Source organism: Gopherus flavomarginatus, chromosome 6 (assembly GCF_025201925.1).
Source record: "Gopherus flavomarginatus isolate rGopFla2 chromosome 6, rGopFla2.mat.asm, whole genome shotgun sequence".
In the NCBI taxonomy this organism is placed as follows: domain Eukaryota; kingdom Metazoa; phylum Chordata; order Testudines; family Testudinidae; genus Gopherus; species Gopherus flavomarginatus.
In genome coordinates this window covers 19851722-19874465 of record NC_066622.1, presented here as the reverse complement: position 1 = coordinate 19874465, position 22744 = coordinate 19851722, and the positions used below count along the sequence as shown (strand labels likewise).

Sequence of the window (22744 nt, the reverse complement as noted above, 5' to 3'; positions counted from 1 at the left end):
AGAGGGTTAGTGAAGATAAGCTGGCCTTCGAGTTGTATATATTTCAGGCACTGGGAGTGAGGAAAGTAAAGTAATAACGCAATTACCATCAATAAAAGCTTGGAAGTGAGGGGTGGAGCTGATCCACAGAGGCTCCTTTGTTGTTGCAGCTAGGCAGGGTTTAGGAAGTGCAGTGATGCCGCCCACACTGAAAAACCACAGACACTAATAATAAACAAGGGAAAACAATGCTTAGGAACAGAAGAGGCTCAATCTCTACCTACCACCATCCTCTTGCAGCAGAGTATGCAGAGCAGCTCCCTGAAGCTTCTCTCCCCTCTGAGCCATTGGAGGGATCTCCACTGCAGTCCGGCAATGAGGATCTTGGAGGAGCTGTGGCAGAGCTGTCTAACTGTTTATAAACAAATGTAAAAATCAAACAATTTCTCCTCAGCAGGAGAAATTGCATTCCTGAATGAAAAATCAGGCCTGATCCAAAGCCCATTGAGTCTCCTCCGTCATTCTCTTCAGCAGGTTTTGGATTGGGCCCTCAGAGAATTGGGACTAAGGGCTAGATTCATACTCTACCTTTGGCAAAAAAACTTTTTCTGTGTCAGTGGGTGTCCAGTCACTGTAGTGCTCAGGGGTGGCTCCAGGCCCCAGCACGCCAAGCAGACCTCCCACAGGCGTGCCCCCACCCCAGGCCTGCGGGAGGTCCGCCGAAGACGCAGGACCAGCGGACCCTTTGCAGGCAAGCCGCGGAAGGCAGCCTGCCTGCCGTGCTTGGGGCAGCAAAATTCCTAGAGCCGCCCCTGGTAGTACTGATTCATATTGAGGAAGGGCAGGTGATGTTTCCACCAGCAGCATCACAGTATCTAAGCTTTATTATTAATTATCATTGTTAGTCATTATTATTTTATTATATTCATTTTGGGGTAGTTGTATCTAGCAAAGGGCAAACCAGTTAGAATTGTGGCCCTAAAATATGAACCCGGTCAAACTTCTGCCCCAAGTTTGGACTGAACCAAAACTCCAAACATTTTGTGAGGTGTAAAGAGTTTCGTTAACTTTCCTCCTATTATTACTATCAAAAAGCAGGAAGCTCCAAGAATCCTGCTTCCCAAGTTTAACAAACCTACAGGGTTTACCTCCCACTAGCTGTGTCTGGGCTGCCTATGGAATACTTATGTCTGAGTAACAGTGACGAGGAGTGCATGGTGAGAATGTGATGGGCTGATCTGTTCCTTTTGCTTACAGTGCCTATACCGAGCCTTACAAGGTGTGCCCTGTCTCTGTGGCACCCGTGGAGGACGTCACATCAGACGAGGAACAGAAGAGTTCAGAAGATGAGGAGAGTAGCCAGGGGGATCCCAGCCTCGTCCATAAAGTAAGAGATCTGGAACAATCTGGGGAATATAGGAAACACTCAAGGGGGAAGGGAAGAAAAACAAGGATGAAAACATCCTTGACTCTTGGATATGTTTTCACAGCCCATGGCAGCGAGCCTCCCAGCCCAGGTGGACAGACACGTGGTTGCGAGGCTCACGGTAGCACTTTAGAAATAGCTGTATAGACAGTGCTTTGAAATTGCTGCTCAGGCTGGAGGTCAGGATCTGACATCCACCCCCTCTCTAGGCTTCAGAGCCCGAGCTCTAGCCCACGCCTCAATGTTTCCACAGCTATTTTTAGCATCGTAGTGCAAGCCCCATGAGTCTGTCCACCTGGGCTGGGAGACACACTGATGTGGGCTGTGTAGGTGTACCCTCAGGTAGCCATCTCTCCCCGCTCTGTGCTTACAGCTAGCCCAGGAATATCAGAGCTATGATCATTGCATTTCTTCAGAACTATGGTAAGGAGTTACTTCTGTTGAATATGGCAGAGCCCACAGACCTAAGAAGGGAAGCTGAGGCAACCAGCCAGCAGGCTCAGGTAGGTCCTGATCCAATGCCCACTAATGTCAATGGGAGACTTTCTATTGACATGAGTGGATATGGCACCAGATTCACAGATCTGGAGTCTCTTGGAGGTTGAGGGATGACACATGTGATCGTTGCAATGAGATCTGATCTGAATAGTTGTGAGCCTCTTTCTTAGTCCTACACTCTAGGGAGTGGAGGCAGGGAGAAGTTGCTGACAGATGGGCAGAGAAGAGCCCATGCCATAGAACTTAATCTGCAGAAGGAAGAGAGGGGTCACAGCACTGAGCCCTCCACTTATGAAGGAGAATTCCACCCTCCAGAATTTCAGGATTATGGAATTCTGCCCGTGGCCCTGCATATTCAGCTTTCCAGACTCCCCAAAAAAACCTTGGGCCATTATTGGTCATTGTGATTGATGGTGAATAGAATAAATTCCAACTCTCTGTTGTCCTTCCCTCAGAAAGTGCTGGTATAGTTAAAGAATACTGACAGTGGATTGTATTTCCTACCCCCACCACTCCCACTTCCTTTTGTTGTCTTCTCACACAAATCTTCTGGATGATTAGCTAGTTAAAACACAGCCTTGCAATGATGAAGTGCAGAAAAATTGTCCAACTACCCAATGAAGTGATGTCTTCTCCCTCTTGTAGCAAAATCTTCAGACAACACAGAGCGGTTGTAAAACATGAAAGAGTTCAGAAGCACAGTCGCTTGGGGAGAGTTGGCAAAGGTACACATGTCTGGATGCCAAAAATAGTACCATGAATTTGGAAATGAGCTAATCTTGCTAAAACAACTGTTTTGGGCTGGCCTAGTAGAGCTGAATTTGGATTAAAAAAAAAACTCCAACAACTGGAGTTTGTTGTTTTGGTTTCTGGTTTCCCCCTCACAAGGGAAAATTAGCCTGAATAAAGGCATGAAATCACCTAGCTGATAAGATCTTCTTGCTCTGTCCAGAACATGTGATTCTGACTGGTGTCTAGCTGGGATATACTTACTTCACTCTGCTGAAATGTGGATTGTCAATCCCCAAGCATTATGATTTGCTTTGCACGCTTGCTTTTTGCCTGTTCATTGGAGACTTCCAAGGCTTCCACTTTGGGGTTTGGGGTGGGGGAGGTGTTGTTTTCTGTTGTTTCTTTTTTTAAGGCTCATTTTCTGAAGAAGAAGGAAAAAAAAGTCAGATTTGTACAGAGGTTTCCTGGAATTGTTTGAACAGCTGGCCCCCTTTGAATCCCTGCTCTCCTGGGGATGAGCTCTGTGTGAGTACGAAGGAACCTTTAGGACTTGCCGGCACCTCCATTTTGCAAACAATTTAAATGATGGACAAAATGATACATTTGGGGTGTATTGGTGTATTCGTTTTATAGTCAAACCAAGGGCTTTGATTTCCACTGGGTTGCATAATTTTTACAGCAGTCTAACTCCATTGGACCGTGCTGGAATTGGACTGGCATAAAAATGATGTAAAGATGTAGAAAAGCAAGCCTGTCTTCTCCAAGTTTTGTTTTGGTCAGGGTTCTATAAGTGCACCCTTAATCCAGAAACCCTTAGTAACATCACTTGGTGCTTTTGATTATTCAAGTTAAAGCTGATTTTGAGAATGTGCTCTTTTTGGTTAATTATGCACTTGAATCCCCTTCTTTAAATCTCTGGCAGATGGTATCAGGTTAGAAAACTCCCAGATGAGGATGCTGTTGTTTTTTTAACCTCTGTGATTCTACTTGGTTAAAACCACCAAAAGGGTGCACTTCTCTTACATAACTGAGGGAGATTGTCTCTTTTTCCACCCCCTGCTTAACTAATTTATAGGAGCTCTGGAATCATCCTCAATGTGCGTGCCTGCTACATATGCTTATTTATTTACATCCATCCAACTGGTAGGAAGGTGACACTTGACCTTTCTGTTGCAGACTCCGAAGGATAAACAATGGATTTTGAAATCTTCTTTGCCTGCATAGAGGAAAGTATCAGAATTAGGGATGGCAATTGGCAAATCTGGGTTCCAGTTAGGTATAGGCATATACAGGTTCAAGTGACATAAGGGATCTTTTCATTTCCAAACCTTCACTCAGTACTAGAAAACTTCCAAACCAAATCCATCCCACCCTTTGAACTTGATCCAGACTTAAAATTGGTGCTGGTTCTTTGTGCTACAGTGAGATGAACTAACCGCATAGCTGTGAACTTTAGGGATGCTCAGATCTGGATATGAACTTGCAGTTCAGATCCCACTAACCCACAAACTCAGACTGCCCTCTCACTTTGCCTATGCTAATACTTTTTGCAGTTTTCTCTGAAATTCCTACAGGACCAGAAATAGAAACAAGACGATGCCCTCAGAAGGGCTGCTTTTGTGAGATAACCAGCCCAGTGTTGTTCTCTCGAGATTCAGAGAAGGTTTGGAGAAGCACAAGTCTTTGGGTTCTCCCATGCTAGCTTTGCTTTGAATGCCTCAGAGCATCCCAAAAATCTTGAGGAGAATCCTGCACTTAGAAGGTCTGAACCACAACCTAGGTTTAAATTTAACTACTCTTCCAGAGATAAGGCCTCAGACTTTAGTGTCAGGACTCGGGGAGTCCAAGCGGGAATATTCAGCCAGATCACCCCTCCTAGCTGCCACTTAAGACAAGCTGCCCTTCCTGATGTGATCCCATTCCCAGCTACACCTTTATCTCCTCAGCAGTCTTCACCCTGAAACTGAAGTGATTCCAAGGACAATTCCTTTGCTAGGCCTGACACTTTGCCCACGAAGACAAGAGACTGTGTGTGTAGGGAGTCACTTCCACACTGGATCATGAAAAGAACAAGTGAGAGGATGCTATAGACTAGGGTCACATTTTAAGCTTTAATAACTGGTGGCGAATTGGAAGGGGTTGTGGGGCCAGTGTTGGGGTTCATTTGGGGAACTTCAAATCCAATGGAGTTTGCTGGATGGTTTCAGTTCCCCGGCCCCTGAAACACCTCCATCCTTCTTCTGCATTGTAGTGCCAGCATGTTGAGAGCTCTGTCAAAGACAAACAAAAGCCCAGTAGAAAAGAAGCACTTTTCGGAGGGTTCAGTGGGAATGCACGCATCAATGCGTGCACCTCCAACACACCCACAACAATGCGTGCGCTCTCACTGCAGCCACAGAACTCCAATATCAAGCAATATAAGGCTGTGAAGCAAAGATTGTGGGGTGTGAGCTTGTGGGGGATGTAGATGCAGCCCCTGAACTGGGAGTTAACTTCTCCAGCCTCCTTTGTTGGGAAGCCAGGCCAAGGGAAATGTGACAGCTGCAAGGCATGAGGATGCCTCAGGCTGTGTTTTGTGATGTCTGGCAGCCTGACCCAGCCTGGGTGTCGCACACATCGAAAAGAGTGTTGGTCACAGGAAAAGGCAATGGGCTTTAAAATAGCCCTAGTAGTCAATGGAAGGCATTTAGACTGACAAGTTGCACCATTGCTGATAAGGAGCCAACCTTCCTATACAATGGCGGCTTTGGAAGGGTACAGTAGTAACAGGGTAAATATCAGCTCGCTAGGGAATATTGTATCAGCATCAGCTATTTCAGTGTTCCTGTTATACTCAGGGGTGATATACAGTGAATCCTACAATAAACCAGCACTCAGGGAAGAAGGGTCTATTAATAAACGTAGCTGGGTGTTTGACATGAAGAATTGAAGGGATTCCCAGGAAAGATTCAATTAGCCTGGTTTGATGCTGCAATAATGTGATTGTTTATAAAGCATCAGAATACAAATACTGAAGTGCTTTCATTGTAATACAAATAATAAAGCCATATTTTAAATGCAGAGAGAGCCACGTGCATCCGCAACGTGGATCTGTCTGCCAATTAACCTCAGTATAGGGAAAATAAAATAGTAAAGTTGATCACATTTAACTACTGCTTAGTGTTTCAGAATAAAAACGTGAAGTGATGCATGGAACTATGCACAGAGCAGTGCACAAATGATCTGATCCTCCCCTCACACTGGGGGAAATCAAGAGGCACTCCACTGACGCCACTAGCCATACAGCTGTGTACAAATGGTGTAAACGAGAGTAGAATCAGGCTGTGCCTTATGGCCCTAGATGTCCCAAATCATTTTAGCTGCTCACCTAGGACAGGGTGCTGTTATATGTGGATACAATGCTGGTCATGCTGGAGAAGTGGTCACCTACTAACTTACCTTTGTGTAATGCTAGTGGATACATTGGCATAGCAGAGGCTTAATAGAGGAAATTGGTAAATTATTTGATCCTGAGGGCAGCGTTGGAGATAAACTACCATGATCCTCTCTGAGGTGCCAGGAATGTAAGGCAGCAGTGGGACAGGGAAGGCCGTGAACCATCACAGTACACAGAGGCGACCTGTGTTGTGTGTAATGAAGGAAATATCAGGCTAGAATACAAAGGTTTTGCAAAGAGCAAGGCAGCAACCATCTCACTATTACTGCATGTCAAATTGCCTTTGCTGTTCCTTATCTTTCCACTGGGTGGGGTCAGTTTCCAGGCTCCATTAATCACTCTGTTTTGCAAACCTTTAACTTTCATACGCTGAAACACACACACCCCACACAAAACCCAAACATAAGCTGTACTTGGGAGCAATGGATTTATGCCCCGTAAGGAAGCGACAAATTTAGACAGCTCTTAACGGGCGATGTTTGGCCTTTTGTAACTGAACAGATTCCCCAGGACAGGTTGCACTCGAGCCTCAAGAGCAAGCCATTGGAAGACGACTCTCCGGGATTCCATCTCCAACTGTGTCACTATTTCATTATGCAGCCTCAAACAAGGCCCCTGCTATTTCAGTACCTCCGTTTATCTATCTATAAAATTATTAATAAGAATAAACCTCCATTACAGCAGTGTTGTGAGGGTTATTTAATATTTATAAATCACTTTAAAGTCCTCTGATCATCATGACAGCAGAATTGTGCTAGGTGCTGTACAGACACACAATCCCTACTGCAAAGAATTTATAATCTAAAGCAGTTAGACAGACAAATGGTAGGAGGGGAAGCAGAGAGACAAAGCAACTTGGCTAGAGATACACAGCCGGCCAGGGGCACAGTTAAGAATGAAAACTAGCTTTCCTGACTCCCAGTCCAGTGCCTTATGCACTACACCATGCTGCCTCTGACAAAACACAAAACATTCTTATTACTGCTCTGTTTCTTGAAGCGCTAAGAACTAGGGAACAAAGTGCTAATACTTCAAGCTACTTGGATCTCCCTGTTCTTGTGTCATGTATGAAATGTGTAATCAGATGTCCACTTCCATGCTATGCACTGGCACTTGGGCAAGTGACATGTTAAGCATGCAGATGAGTGGTAGGCAACGGGTATTGACAGGTCCAGTAGATGTCTTAGGCTTGGTATTGCCCAGCCCAGGTGCAGAGTACATAAATACAGTCAAATGTGATGCTCTGGAGGGATAACCTCGTTCCTGCCTCAGTGAGTTTACGGCTTTGTCTCTTCCATGCCACTGCTGTCTCACTGGAGCAGTGAAGCCTAACAGGATGCTTAAGTGCTGTATTAGCATGCTGAGAATGGTACCTCCACCTCCCTTTCTCCTCAGACATGCTCATACTCTGCTCACCCTAGTCTCACCATCACCCTTTTTTAGCCTGAACCCTTGATATTAAGGAAGTAGATGCAGAAGGGACTTGAGACCCAAGACTGCTCAGTGCTGAGCACTAAGCCTAGCACTGAACCTCAGCTGGGCTCACACATGACCTCTGCTCACCCCTGCACACAAGTGCCACAGTCTTGTGCTCCCTGCTTGTGCACTCCATGTAGATCTAGACCTTAGTCTGCAAAAGTGAAAGAACTGATTGGCCACCATTGAGCTGTTCTCTAGACCTTTTCCACAACACTGGTAACCTTTGGTTTGGCCCATTCCTAGTTTGTCTGTTTTGTAAGCAGGCAGCTGAGACTCTTCTAACAATAACTGTCTCCTCAGAAACAGGACATTAATCATCAAGTCTAGTTTACAACTACCTGGAAAGAGGTTATCCTGCAGGAAAAAAGGGAGCATGGTCACTGGAAAGCAAAGATCCTATCACCCCCATGAAGAGTAAGACAATGGGATGGGAGGATGTGATCAATGTGCCTTGTGCATGTTAACACCCCGTGAAAGTGCAGCTCTGTTGTGAAGCATTCATGGGCTCCTGATGTGTATGAGCTTTTGATAGCCTGCAATGCTGAGCATCAGCCACTGGCCTTCGTTTCCTCATTATTCATCATGTTATTCAGCTCCCTGGCAGACAATGAAATAATATCGATAATAGATGTCTATTCAATCAAAGCAGAAAATTGCTGTTTTTAGCCAGGCTCTCTGTGACTTTTCCTGTCTTTATCTGTGTGATGCCACCTGAGCAAACATTGTCTCAAACAAGCCAATTGCACTCTGAGAGCAACGAAAGGGAAAATAAGAATGTGAAGAATGTCAGGAGAGGACACAGTTAGGGTTGCCAATTTTGGTTGGACGTATTCCTGGAGCTTTAATCACATGGCATAATCTTTAATTAAAGATTAGTCTTTAATTCCTGGGGGACTCCCAGACAATCCTGGAGGGTTGGCAACCCTTGTTGGAGTCTCCAGTCTCAGCAGGCAAGGTCTGCCTCTCCAGCACTCTTGCCACCCTCCTTTTACTGGTCTACTGAAGGCCATTAGAGCTTTGATGTGGAGTCCTACACAAATTGTGAATCATGCTGTTTGCTAGAGTTTGCTTAGAGACAGAAACTGACCTTGGGCAAGTCACATAGCATCTCTGTGCCTTAGTTGTCCCATCTGTTGGGGGGATTGTAAGACATAGTTCATTAATCTTTGTAAAAGCAGTTTGAGATCCTTGATGAAAGCAGCTATATATGGTATGTGTTGTTATTTTTATCTGAGGTAATAAATATAGTAATTGTGTTAGAGTATTAACATTAAAAGCATTAACACTTGACAGTCAATTCCTGAAGAAAAAAGTTGATTTTAGTTTTCTTAATATTGTAATGAATCAGAGTTTGTGTGTGTGTGTGTGTGTGTGTGTGGCCATGTGTGTGCACACATCACTGCCCTCTTCAGGATGGAATCAGAATTGCTAAAGTGTGTGTCTTAAAACCTATACTGCTAACAGCTGAGAGGCGAGTTCTCATTGGTTCAAGGCCTATGCTTTTGGAGTGGGATGGAATCTGAATTCTGTATATTTTGTCACTGTGAAGTTCTGGGTGGCCATGATATATATCATAATGACAAATGTGTTGTTCTAGGTGGCCATGGTTTTGTTATAGTACAATATCTATTTTTCTTTTCTTTCTCTTTCTCTTTTATTTAATCCTTTTTATTATTTCATTTTATCTTGTTTCCATTTCATATTGTGAGACCTTAATTCTCAGTCAGGAGGACATTCCTCTGGAGCTGCTTTGTGACCCAGATCAGGGCACAGGGGTGCCATGAATTGAAAAGGGGTCATGTGGAGAATATCCAGGTCATCATCATTCCCTTGTGACCAGACCATGCTGCTGTAATCCTTGAGAGCTTGGAGACTGAGATGAGAAATGCAAGAAGGTGGAGGAGTTCTTAGAACAAGGCTCTGAAGCACTAACAGAGCAGGGAGATTGGATAGAGATACACCAGAGCTAGCTGCTTTCTGGGTCAAGTAGTCTTTTTCCTGTCCAGCAAGACCTTCAATCTTTAAGAAATAATCCACTGATGTGGCTTTATACTTTTCTAAATGAAGGACAGTGCCTAGGCTGAGCAAACTCAACATTTCCAAGTCTGGTACAGTGAGCTGTCAGTTACACAAAGCTCCGTGTCTTTCGGAAGTCAATGGGAGTTCTGTATGCAAAAGGCTTGCAAAATCAGGGCCATTCGAGTTTTAGGTTCCCATCCTGCTCTCATTGACTGCTCTGGCAGAAGACTGGGCCCTAAGTTTCAGGTTGCTATCTCACTATGCACAGTGTGTAACCAATTAATCTGCTGATTCTTTATCCTAATACAGAGTCTGTGTGTGTTAATTAGATGCTTCTGGTAATTTGAGGCACCACATCTGCCCCTTCTGTCTATTGCGCCATCTATGAACTGGAATAGGTTATGTCAAGTGACTTGCAATCAGCTGTTAGTATCCATATATGATAGTTAAAGCACAGTGTTTGATATGCAAACTAGAGATTGCCATTGAATGAGGAATATTGTGGCCAACTATTTGGGTACAGTTTTGGAAGAGTCACAAAAGCATATTCTTTGGGTAGGTGTTGGATATCAGTTTTGTCTAGGACAGGGGTAGGCAACCTATAGCACGTGTGCCAAAGATGGCACGCAAGCTGATTTTCAGTGGCACTCACACTGCCTGGGTCCTCGTCACCGGTCCAGGGGGGCTCTGCATTTTAATATAATTTTAAATTAAGCTTCTTAAGCAATTTTTAAAACCTTATTTACTTTACATACAACAATAGTTTAGTTATATATTATAGACTTATAGAAAGAGACCTTCTAAAAACATTAAAATGTACTACTGGCACGCGAAACCTTAAATCAGAGTGAATAAATGAAGACTAGGCACACCACTTTTGAAAGGTTGCCGATCCCTGGTCTAGGAAAATGTGCAAGACAGCTTGATGATTAGATTTCCTGCTTTGCACTCTCTCTCAAGAGATAGTTTAAATCCAGAGAGTCTGGTTTTATTCCCGTAGGCCAATGGGAGTTGGAAGCAGCATGGAAATCACATGCTTAACAAACAGGGCACTACATGGCCCTCCCCAGACCAATAAGATTTCATAGTATTTAGAGATGGAAAAGGCCTTTAGAGTAGTTTGTCTACGCAGTGCTCCCCAGCATATTCTCCAGTGCTCTGTTCAGTCCAGTTTTAAATGACCTAGCAATGAGGCTTCCACAACATCCCTCAAGAGACCATTACCCAAAGTCAGAGATCTCACTGTCAGGAAAGTATACCTGATATCCTGACATAGGAGCAGCTTCATTATCAAATGAAAACTCCATTGACTGTTGAGGGCAGGCAATCTGAGGAACCATTTTGCTTGTATATAGCATATATTTTAGATTGTGGGGCAGATGAGGCTAATAAGGACAACAAAACTCAGTTAGGCACAGAGCCAGAATCCTCTGTCTAGATCCATCTGCTGAGTACACACAAACAGCAAAGATTGGAGTACACAGCTACTGAAGCAGCAGCCTGGGGAGAAAGAGTACAGAAGTGCTTACTGCTGGGCTGAAGAGTACACAGTAAAGATCACTACAAATAGGGTAGCTCAGTCATGTTTTAATAATCACTTGGGCTTTGTTTTAGAAAGTTGATAGTTGAGGGACCCGCACCCCCTACCTCCCGCTATTCCCAGAAGTCCGTCTCCTGACACTGTCGTCAATCCCAGAGTTCATTTCCTGGTTAAGCAAACAGTAATTAAATAACACAAGACGGGCAACGCCTAGAGACACTGTCTCAAAACTTGCCCTAGACTGGTCATGTGACACCAGGGGTCCCAGTGTTTTGTCTCTCGACTAAGACATATTAATCACAAGTAGAATTGCAGACTGCGACAATCTGTATACACAAAAGGCGAGGGGGCCCACACCAACGGTGAAATATACTTCGCTTCTTGGTCAAGCCTGTCAATAGAGGACGTGCAAACTGGCCAGTATTAGGTTTGGTAATCCAGAAATAAAATTCCCATTCAATTGATTTATGTCTGCAAGTCAAAAGGGCGAGGAAGAAAAAGAGCCCAGAATATTCTGATGCTGACCAGCGACATGTGGTAGCTCCTGTGTGCCAACACTAGTGTATGCCATGTATCGTCACTGGTGACAAAAAGAGAGAAACAGGGTAACCCTTTAGGAATGATTGTAAAGTGTAAACACAAAAATATAGTGTAGTACAAGGAGCATACTACAAATAGTGGAATGAAATTAACAAAGGGAAAAGATGACTTTCAGGGAAAAAATGCTTATACTAGATCTGTTCAACTGTAGTAGAACTGTCTCCCAAATTAAAATAGGAGAAGCACCACTCTTTGGACCATTTAAAAAAGAATCAACAAAGCACTAGGTAACATACCGTAGGCAACAATCTTGTATTGGCAGAGAGATGGATTAGATGACTGAATCTAACAAATGATTAGATCACTAATTTCTTTGAGTCTCTAAATCTTCCACTTGGCTCCCCGTCAAATTACAGTGAAGCAGATGAAAGAAGGAAAAGACAGGTTATTTCCTTCTCTTCTGAAGTCTCATTCACCTCACATAGTGATAGCAACCCTCCCAGACCTGGTCATAATCTTCCCCACTATGGGATCACCACCCCCAGGTTGAGAACCCGTGACCTAACAAAATGGGGTTCCTGATTACTTTCCTGGTGGAAAGTCATTCCTTTCCTTTACTCATTTGTACAGTAAAAAGAGATTTACTTGCAGCGTATTTTGAATAACCCTCTGTTGCTCTGTTATAGACAGTTTTAGGATTCATTTGTTGCTGCTGAACATTTTTATATTAAAGGGGCACTGACAATATAAAATGCACTACTTTTAAAAAAAATAATCCTTGTGTAGGACACAGCACCTTAAAACTGAAAGAATTTTTAAAATGTAACTTTGCTTTTCATTACTTATTCCAAATATTTTCTTTTTGTGATTTATTAATGATGGGCATGGAAACAAGATTGGTTGGTTTCATTTCCGTCAATTTTGCATCTGGGTTTTCATGGTACAGCTATCATGCTGCTGGATTTCAGTTTCCAGCACTTCTAGGGAAAGCTTAAATCTTCACTAAGCTGTTTTCAACCTCTCTTATTTCCAGTTTGAGTGAAAGCAGGAAGGAGCAGAAACATTGGGTAAAAAAAAACCTGATGTCACAAGATTACTTGTTCAGAGATGCAAAAGGCTGGGGGAATTTGGGGAATTACTGTTCAGATTTCTGTTACTAATGTTTAAACACTGGAGATGAACTGCCACGCTTGAATGTGCTCTAAACTTTAGCAAAGGTTGATGGAATTTGAATCTGGGATTTTGGTCCGGGGCCCTACAAATTTTTCTCATTGAGGGGCTGAATTAAATGATTTCACCATGACCCCTAACAACCCAAGCAATTCTCATCCAGAATCGGTGGTGATGAAGGACACTATTTCAGGCTGCCACCTGAATTACAATAACCAGCCTAGTGCACGACAGCTCAGCATCTCCCACCTTCTAAAGGAGGCTCTTTAAGCAATGGATTAATGACACACCTGGTCCCTTTAAACAATACGCTTGATGCTGCCTCCTGCTTGTTAAGAATAAATGGCATGTTGTATGGCCTCTTGTTCATTGAAGGTTGCTTCCTTGCCTTGTTATCGCTGCTGTGTAAGTCAAACTTACTTTAGTATAAGATTTCTTTCTCAATAAAGGTTTCAACGCTTTGTCCATTTCTTACCTTGGTAAAGAGGCTCACTCTGTAATATGGTAACATCCTTTTAAATAGAGGAACCTGCTGATGATATCACTATATAATGTTTCCCTAAACAAAAACTCATTCTTGTAATGATTAGCATTTTGTCTCTGATATTTATATCGCAATGATTTGTAAACCTGTTAAAATGTCCTAAATAAATAAATAGACTAAATAAGTAAATAGATTAAAAACAAATGATTCATGAAACCAGAGCAAAGCAGCATAATTAGCCTCTTGAGCCTTGAAGAACCACTGCCATTGCTTCTTTGGCAGGTTTCTGTGTCCTCTGAGATCTCTGCTGATTTAAATGCATTCCACTGTGATCTCAAAGTGATGTTATTTGCTTTAACACTGCACTGTTTGCTTTCAGGATATAGGTACCACAGTTTAATTTAATCAAATCTCCTTAGCACGCAATAAAGCCCTTTGAACTTGTTTGCTTCTGTAGCTCGCACTGCAGTGGGAACAGTTTGGAATATAACTATTTAGAAAACAAAAAACGTTTCCTTGCACATGATTGGCCTGAAGAAACTGGATGAGCTTTGCCTCCTGCAGTCATGAAATTACCCTTCTGCCTTTTTGCCCTATTGAAATCAATGGGAAAATTCTCTCTGACTTCAGTAAGTCAGGAGTCAGTCCATAGCCACCAAAACAACTTCTTGAATCTTGAGAGCATGACCTCATTTCAGACTGTATATTTTTTATTTATATTGAGGTAGCAGAGCTGCAGTTGTGGATCAGGACTCCATTCTGCTAGGCAGTGTGCAAACACAGAATGGAAAGCCTCAAGGATTGAAGTCTGTTTAAGCATTGGCCTGTTAAACCCAGGGTTGTGAGTTCAATCCTTGAGGGGGCTATTTAGGAATCTGGGGCAAAAATCTGTCTGGAGATTAGTCCTGCTTTGAGCAGGGGGTTGGACTAGATGACCTCCTGAGGTCTCTTCCAACCCTGTGATTCAGATTCAAGGATCATGTAGATTGAGGGCATTCTCTGGCCCTTTCTGTTTTGGGATGGGAGATTTCTTAACACTTGTGGTTTCCTTTTCAACAGAAAGAAGGACAGTCCAGAGCTTACCTCATCGCCCAGGAGCTGGTGTCTTCGGAGAAAGTGTGAGTTCACTGTTAAAATCTGGCTGTTATCTTGCAAATGAAGCTGTACATTCCACCCTGATTCATTCAGCGCTAGCTTGATGGCAATTAATATAATTCTGTCTCTTTCTGCAGATATGTGGAGATGCTCCGGCTGTTACATGTGGTAAGTAAATCATTTTAATTGTTGAAACCTAATTGCCCTCTTACTTAGCTGTAATTTAGGAGACAGAAAAAGCATTGAAGAGACTAAGGTGAATTCTATTAGAAGTGGCTTACAGCAGGGAGGTGCTCGCTGAGGCATTGCAAAGAAATCTGTCTTCTGATAAACTACTCTTTCTGTGGGTGCCAAACATCTGGAGTTTCTCATCCATAAGAAAGAACTATGGGCAACAAACCTCACCAGGCTTTTATTTGTGGAGAGTATTTTTCTTTAGAGAATAACATTTCACAGGTAGAAGAGAGAAGGAGACTGAGTCAGAGAAGGAGATTGTGATTGAGATAGAGAGATAAGAATTCTATCTTAGGGGAAAGAAATGTAGGTGAAGATGACTTGCAGAGGGTCCATGCGAACTAGCTTTTGGTTCTTGTTTGAGTGGATTCATTTTGCTCCGATTAAGTTGTGTTTTCTGTTTGGGGTACAGACAATCATGCCATGGCCAGGGCTAGGCCCCCACCAAGCCAGAGACAGCTAATGGAGAGCAGGCAGGCTAGGCAGTGCTTGAGGTTTGCTCACAGAATCATAGAAATTAGGGACAGAAAAGACCTAATAAATCATCCTGTTCATCTCCTGGCCAAAGCAGGCCTGTTTCCTAGGTCCTCTGATGTTTTGCCTATATTGGTTCTAAGTGCCCCAATCCACATTGCTTCCCTAGAGACTGTGCCACAGCTTACTAGATCTCATTCCAAAGTCTTGCATGGCTGTGTTTGGGAGGCAGGAGGGGAGAGCAAATGAACAGAGTTTACCCGCCACTGCTGAGGAATAAACTCTGTGACAATGCATAAGATAGCACTGGGGTGTCCTTGGAAAATTCCCCAATCCTTAACAGTGGGGAGCGTCTTTCACAAAGAACAAAATAAGGAAAATAGGAAGTAAATAGAGCATTTCTGCCTCCTCCTTGTGCCTCTCTCGGGCCGGTTGCCAAGGCTGAAAAGCCTGCCCAAGCTTGGGCAGCAGGACAGCAGTCTCCAGTATGATGAACACCTTGCAGACAATTGCTTTTTAGAAAACAAACTGGAGATTGCTGAGCCTGCCAACTGGTAGCCAGTCATTAAAAGAGACTTCACCAGTTAGTGGAGTCTCTCATCCATTGGACAAGTTGGTAAAAACAGCACTGCTGCCAATTTTGTCTACATGGGCACTCGCAGCAGTACTAACCCCAGTTCAGCCAAACTGGTGCTAGCACATTTTTTTAATAGAATTCCCTACCTAGACATGGCTAGTAGGTGTGTAGCCTCCATGTTACTGCAGTTGGGACTTGCATGAGGAGCTTCATGATCTGGAGGGAACAATTCTGTGAGGTAAGCCAAAGGGGAGCTTCCCACTGGCTAAACTGGCTGGAGTTATGCTAAAGTCCATCTCAACTGAAAGCTAAATAGCACCAAAAGTTATAGGGTGTTTGATTCTGGGGTGGTGTGCAAGTTATAAGAGCATTTACTGCCTGGGAAAACCATTTGGAAAGAACAGGAAATGTCTTTTTTGCTCTCACTTCCAAGCTGACAGCTATATCCAGGGGATGGGGCTTTTGTTTTATGCCTGTGCTTAGAAGGTTTTAACTTAGAAACATTCATGTGAGAGAGTGCACACTGCTCCATTCCAGCTGGAAAGAATCCTAAACTTCTGGTAATCCATAATGGAAAGAACTCCCATAAAAATTACAGCTCGTGGGCTAGTTACTGGAAAACTGAGCTTTGACGCTAATTTTATCTACTTAGTGCCACAAAGTTGGCTTGAAGGTACAAGTGAATGAAAACAAAGAGGGCTTTCCTGGTCTGACCCCAAATGTAAACCACTCATTGCTATCCCTTGGGGGAAGGAGTATAGTTTCCACACAGCCAATGTGTATTGCAGAAACTGGGTAGCATTAGCTGTAGATTTGTTAGCCAATATTGAAATGCTGTTTTAAGACAGGAGGGAAATCAGCCCAATTTTCATGATGATTAAAACATATGGCTTAGATCAGCCAGTTAGCCTCATTAGAGCGAGGAAAGGATACCTGTGATAGCTATGTTATTATGCCGGGTGATTCTCTGTGTTCTTGTTAGTCATCAGTTTCATGCGGAACAGTTGGTGTTTTGCTTTCAGTGTAAGTGTCTGGGTCTGTAACTCAATGTTTCACTAAATGATCTTCAACTAGGGATTTCATTTTCTTCCTTGCCACTCATTCATTCACTCTTTGAGGAAGAAGCATTGTTGTTTCCCTTTGTGCTTTATTATATTAATTTTTAAAAATTTAGGGAAATAAAAGAACAATTTTAAATTTAAAAGGAGAGTTGGAGCCATGCTAGTCCCTTGTGTTTGAAGACCTCAAACTCCGAAGGACTCCAGATCCATATTTCACAGCTCTTTCTCCCTACACCCTTTCAATTTCCTTGATGAGCCAAACCTCAGGATCCAAACAACCTCAAACTTTGGTCTTGAACCTTGCAGCTGGGGTTCATCTGTGGGGTGCTGAGAAGCTTCTGCTTCAAGTGGGTTTATTTTGTTAGCCGTATTTCATTTTAATATTATTACACACACAAAACCAAAGTTACTCATGTCAAAAGAACGTTAAAGTTGCAAAGCTAGGAACTCAAAAGTTAGAAAATACCACAATTGATATTGGCTGTGCACTCCTCCCCTAACCCGTTTCCACACTTCCATGTTGTTCATCCCAGTCAGATGCCATTTTTAAGATAAGGTTCCACCTTCACAACTTTAGTTAGGTCATGTTTCTGTGCTGGAAATATGCCCCTCCATCTTCCCAGAAATCTACAGTTGCTGAAAGAGCACAAGACTCTGGAGGACTGTTGTCCATAGAAATAATCAGCAAGTTTATTTTTTCAGATTAATCTTGATTGTTTCTGTTCGTTAACTATCTCACTTCTTGTGAAGAGACAAGGTATAAATGGTTCCTTGGAAATAACATCATGAGAAGGATGAATTCATCAGAAAACTGGAGAGGGGAGATTCTTTCACCTCTTGGTCACTGGTTCAAATCCACCTCAGGTTAGCAGGGATGGAAATCCTTGTGAAATGAGTTTGGTGGTGTCATTCACATCCTTAGTGCACAGGTGCCTACATCACAAGCAAACTTCATCACATGTGGCAGCAACTGGTACCCTTGCTGGCTACCGCAGCACAGTGGCACTCAAAAATAGCCAGGCAGTTGATACACTGTGACAGCTGCTTGTTATACTAAACATGATCATGTCATTATGACCGTGTCTTCTCCCACTGCCATTCATTTGTTGTATCCAATTATTGCCTCTCAGCATATGCTGAAATTGTAAGCTCTTTGGAGGTGGGACTGTCTTCTTTATTGCATGTGTGTGCTGTCCTGAGACCAATGGGTTCTTGACCCCAGATTGGAGCTCTGAGATGCTATTGTAATACAAATAAATAATAATAATAAAGATATTGCTTTGTGTATTTGCATAGTATTGGGGATGCCACTATAAATACAAAATAGGACTTCTCTTTGCACCTCAGGTTGGTGTAAGTACCACATTGCATAACTGAAGCTGGTACAAATACCCCTTGTGCACAAAGGTCCCAAGAAAAGCAGTCACTCCTTATCCACAACAAAAATGGCATTGAGGGTGCCCCTGAGGAAAACTGAGCTTGGACAAACTATTATTTTTGTTTTATTACCATCTCTCTCAACAAACCCTTTTGAAAGTGCTATTTTTAATGTCTCGTCTTCTTTTACAAATCCACATCTCAATAATGAAGACTGAAAACTAAACCACACCCTGACTGGTTTTGGAGGGGGCGAGGAATTCTTTTCTTAAGACTGCAGCAGGAGCTGCATTTTCCATCTCATTTGCAGCCTCGTCCGGAGCAGCTATTTGTTCAGCCTAACAGAATCAGTTTGGCCTTTCAGCAGAGACTTTAATAGTTTGATTGATTGCCAAAATGATGACATTTCCATACACCCACTCTGCTATTGAGCTGAAAGAGTGGAAACATTGTGTTAACTAAGAAATTCTGTATCAGTTGGCATGGTAGTTGTGATAATAATCTGGAGGGTTAGATGTTATTTGCCCTACTCTAAGGTAATGCAGTTCTGTGGGGTATGTTCTTTACAGGACTCAGACCAGGTGAACAAATCAGGCAGTCTGGACCTTGCATTCCAAAGATTCCCCCAAACTCTTGGTAATGGGGCTGTCTTTCCCAGCATCTGATTTGGCTTCCTCACCCATTCCAGGGTTGCTTCTCTTGCATTTTTCATTTTTTTAAAATTTAGGCCATAATTAGCCTCAATCCATTCTTCGCTCCAATGTGTGTGCGTAATTCCCATTGAAATTATTATCACTTATGTCTTCAAGTCAAGGAGTGAATGAAATTAGCCCAAGAGATTGGTCTGCACTGAAAAACCAACACCCTAAATTCCCCAAAGTTTAAGGAGATCTGATTTTCTATTCTGGTTCAGATTCTTTTCGTAAAGATGGGTCAGAACTTCTACGCTCATATTAAGATCCAAATATGAGTTTTATCAGCATCCAAGGTGGTTTGGGTCTTCTGTTGCAGTTTGGCCTCACCTCTAATTTTAACATGTGGCTAAGGTTTGCTAAAGGCATCCCTCCATCTTACACAAAGAATTTCTCCCTGGGTAGCAATGAGTTGCACAGAATGGAGCAGATTGCACAAAGGGCAGTGTACTAATAGATGCAAAATATGCCAGGCTCTGCACAAGCTGGGAACCCAGACTTGGGCTGGACTCCATAGCTTCTCCAAGGCTAGTAATAGAGAAGTAACACAGGAAACAATTGAGCGCAAAAATATATCAATATGCTCTAGCTGTTTACTTGAAAATGTAGCAAACCTGAGTTTTTGAGGTCTAAATATGGCTTACCTTCAAAGTTTGCTGTGCTGATTGAGTTTAATTTCCAGAACTCCTCTGAGGTAGCACTATCTCACCAATGTTCTTTCATGCACAAGAAAATAAGCAGCTCCCGATTTAATTCCTTGATACAAACAGAGCTGTGACTATACGTTATCAAATTCAGTGTGCAGTGCACTACATCTATTCAGTACTATTTAGATGGACATCTTGTAAAGATCTAGACAGGCATGCTAGATAACATAGCATGCAATCTTCTCTCTACTCTCAGCACACTTCTATGCTGGGAGCAACGTTTACAGAAAAGTAACATTTTTGGCCCTAATGCCTTGATAGACCAGTGATATCTTAATCACTGCTTAAATGGAAAAGTTTGGAAGAGATCACCTGGTGAGTGAGTGGCTGAGGCATATTTTTGTTTCTGCTGTGGATTCCTTGGATACTGTTCAAAGTTCGGTTGGACCAATCAAGTGATTATTTTCCTAATGAAATGCTTTAGTGAATGGGGAAGCCTGGCTAAAGGAAGAGCTTGTTTGGCTGTTACACTGTCTGAAATGCTTGACAAAAGCCTAAAGACAAATTGTGTCAGAGAACAATAGCCCATCCTCAGTTTCATTAGGCTGAATTTATTTTCCTTATTTATTTATTCATTGTTCTCTTCATCTGCAGTGGGAAAATAACTTTGCATGGGCTAGAGTAATTTTACAGTGGGAACCCTGAGCCAAAATGGCTGTCAGACCATTTTGTACATCTCTTAAAAGGAAAAAAAAAATCACGCTTGGCATTGGGTCAAGTTCCTTGTAACAAGCCCTATTGATACAGTATTCAAAACGTGCACACTACAGTTTGCCAGTTCTTAAACTCATTTGCAGTGTTTTGGATTAATTTGTGTGTGTGTGTGTGTGTGCACGCTGAGGTCAGGGTCCCTGACCTAGATTGTACCTAGCAATAGCAAGATAAGAGACTAATTGTGTCTGCTGCGATAGTTAGAATTTCCTGCCATTCATCTGGCATTGTTTCTGCTGTGCTCAGTAATGAGAAATTTGGGACGATCACTGTTCACTGTAGTGCGTAGGCCACTCACTCTGCCACCGTAGAGGTGCCACTTTTTAATTAGAGGTGCCACTTCCCCTTTTAAGACCAGGAGAGAGGTTGAAGGTGATAATGAGGAGGCCCCAAAGAGCAACACGCAAGGCAAACATGGCTCACAAAATATTAAAAGGCAGCCCATGGCTGAAATCAAAGACCAAATGTCCCTCTAGCATATAATACTGGGACAGTCAAAGAAGACTGGAGCATTACATCTTGGGACATGTAGTCTCTATGGGCCACTCCACCATATTAGAGGAGAGGGTGGCTTTAGAAGTATGCAAATTGTTATGTTCAATGAAGACTTTGATTGTACAAAGATTAGGACTCCCCTATAATTATACTCCCCCACCATCCCTCATACCTCCCCAATGGGCTGACACTACTGGCCTCCCAGTATTGGTATATATCATATAGATTATCAATTTGGTTTTTTAGATAATGAAAACTCTACATAGACACACAAGGCAATTTCCATTAATATGTAGGTCTTTATTGACTGAAAAGTGTAGAACTGGACATGAGTTTTGCTGGGATCAGGATAAACACTCTATGTAGGCAGAATAGAATTACCCGAGTAGGAACATAGCCAGCACCTGAAGGTTAACTATTCTGATGGAAAGAGCCATGGAATCTGTAATGGCCACAGGTGGTCAGGACCTCATTTTCAAGCCTCATCTGCCACATGCCACCCCTTGCAGAGTGTCCCTTAACATTGTGCTGGATATTGATTCAAAGTAAAGAGGGGTTCAAACCTGAACACCAGATCTGAACACCCCAGATTGTTGGGGTGTTTGAAATCCAAACACACTTCTGGCTCTGGATCAGAATTTTAACTAGAGCCGGTATTCACTTCAATGTTTACTCAGAGAGAAGAGTGCCACATACTGATATACCAGCACCACTTACTATGAACATTCATCTCACTGTCTATGTCTACACAGCAATTAAACACCTGCAGCTGGCCTGTGTCAACTGACTTGGGCTTGCCGGGCTTAGGCTGTGGGGTTGTAAAATTGTAGTGTAGATGTTTGGGCTCGGGCTGGAGTCCAGGCTCTGGGACCCAGCAAGTGGGCAGGGTCCCAAAGCCCAGGCTCCCGCCTGAGCCCAACAGTCTACCCAGCAATTTTATAGCCCTGCAGCCTGAGCCCTGTGAGCCCATGTCAGCTGACACAGGCCAGTCACAGGTGTTTAATTGCTGCATAGACATAACTTTAGTCTCTCTGTGCTCCATGACTTTTGCAAGATCCCAGTTATACGAAGTGTACATTTCCAGTGGTGACTGAGGCTCAGAGATGCTGTTGGGTGCTTTCCCTAGGCAAATATATCATGAAAAGTAGCTGTGGGCACAAATGAAAAAGTAAAACATTTTCTTTGCTTTAATGATAGTTGTGATCATCTTTGTGCCTCCTTTTCCTCAACTTCCAAATCTATACAACTTAGTTTTCTAGGGCTTCCAGCTGTCAGGTGGTCCAGAGACTTTTATACCGAACACATCACCGGACACCGCCAATACCACACCGAGTAACCGAGACCGCCAACTAGGGAAATAATCCACTTCCTTCCCCAATGGACCAAGGGACGCACCCCACCCATGTACTTATCCGCTACAGTGATACTGACTTGGACTCCTTTTTCATCCCATGGGTGGTGTACCCAAGCCCACTTATCCACTGACACTTTAAAAAAAACCTTACACCCCAGTCTGGGTCTATGCCGGTTATGCGATATGTATGTATCTTTTCATCCTTGCAAACGATATCTGTAACCCCCCAACCCAAGCCTGACCCCAGATGTACAGTACCTACCTTCTCAATTTGTGTATATTTCATTTCAAACATTCACTTTAATAAAATTTTTAAATCTGAGCAATGCTGGGGGTAATAACACTAGAGCAGCTTTTACTATGTAGTGTAGTACTGTGCGCTCACGTATCAGAGTGCAAGACTGAGTCCTTTTGGGGATCGGTTGCTATGAGCAGAGCTTGAAATGGATTGATTTTGGTTCATGCCTCTATTTTAGGAAATTTTGATCCATCAGGAAATTATATGGACTCAATGTTTGGTACCTTCTGTGTTTGGCTGGGTTGTTCAGATGATGAATTTTGAGACCTTCAGGTGCCATAATGGATTGGAGTTGGACTGCACAAGCACTTTACCTTTGATTAATGGCTTCCCAGGAACTCAGCACTTCCAGCAATGGCATAAGTT

At 43.0% G+C, this 22744-nt stretch overlaps 1 protein-coding gene across 4 annotated transcripts in view; it reads left to right on the top strand.

Annotated features, from left to right (window-relative positions):
* The window catches only part of FGD5 (FYVE, RhoGEF and PH domain containing 5), a 148557-nt gene that overhangs the window by 64494 nt on the left and 61319 nt on the right, over nt 1–22744 (top strand). For all 4 annotated transcript variants that reach the window (XM_050958355.1, XM_050958357.1, XM_050958356.1 and 1 more), the window contains exons 3-5: nt 1237–1366; nt 14363–14421; nt 14536–14566. In XM_050958355.1, the coding sequence (XP_050814312.1) occupies nt 1237–1366; nt 14363–14421; nt 14536–14566 (220 nt within the window). The remainder of the gene's footprint in view (nt 1–1236; nt 1367–14362; nt 14422–14535; nt 14567–22744) is intronic.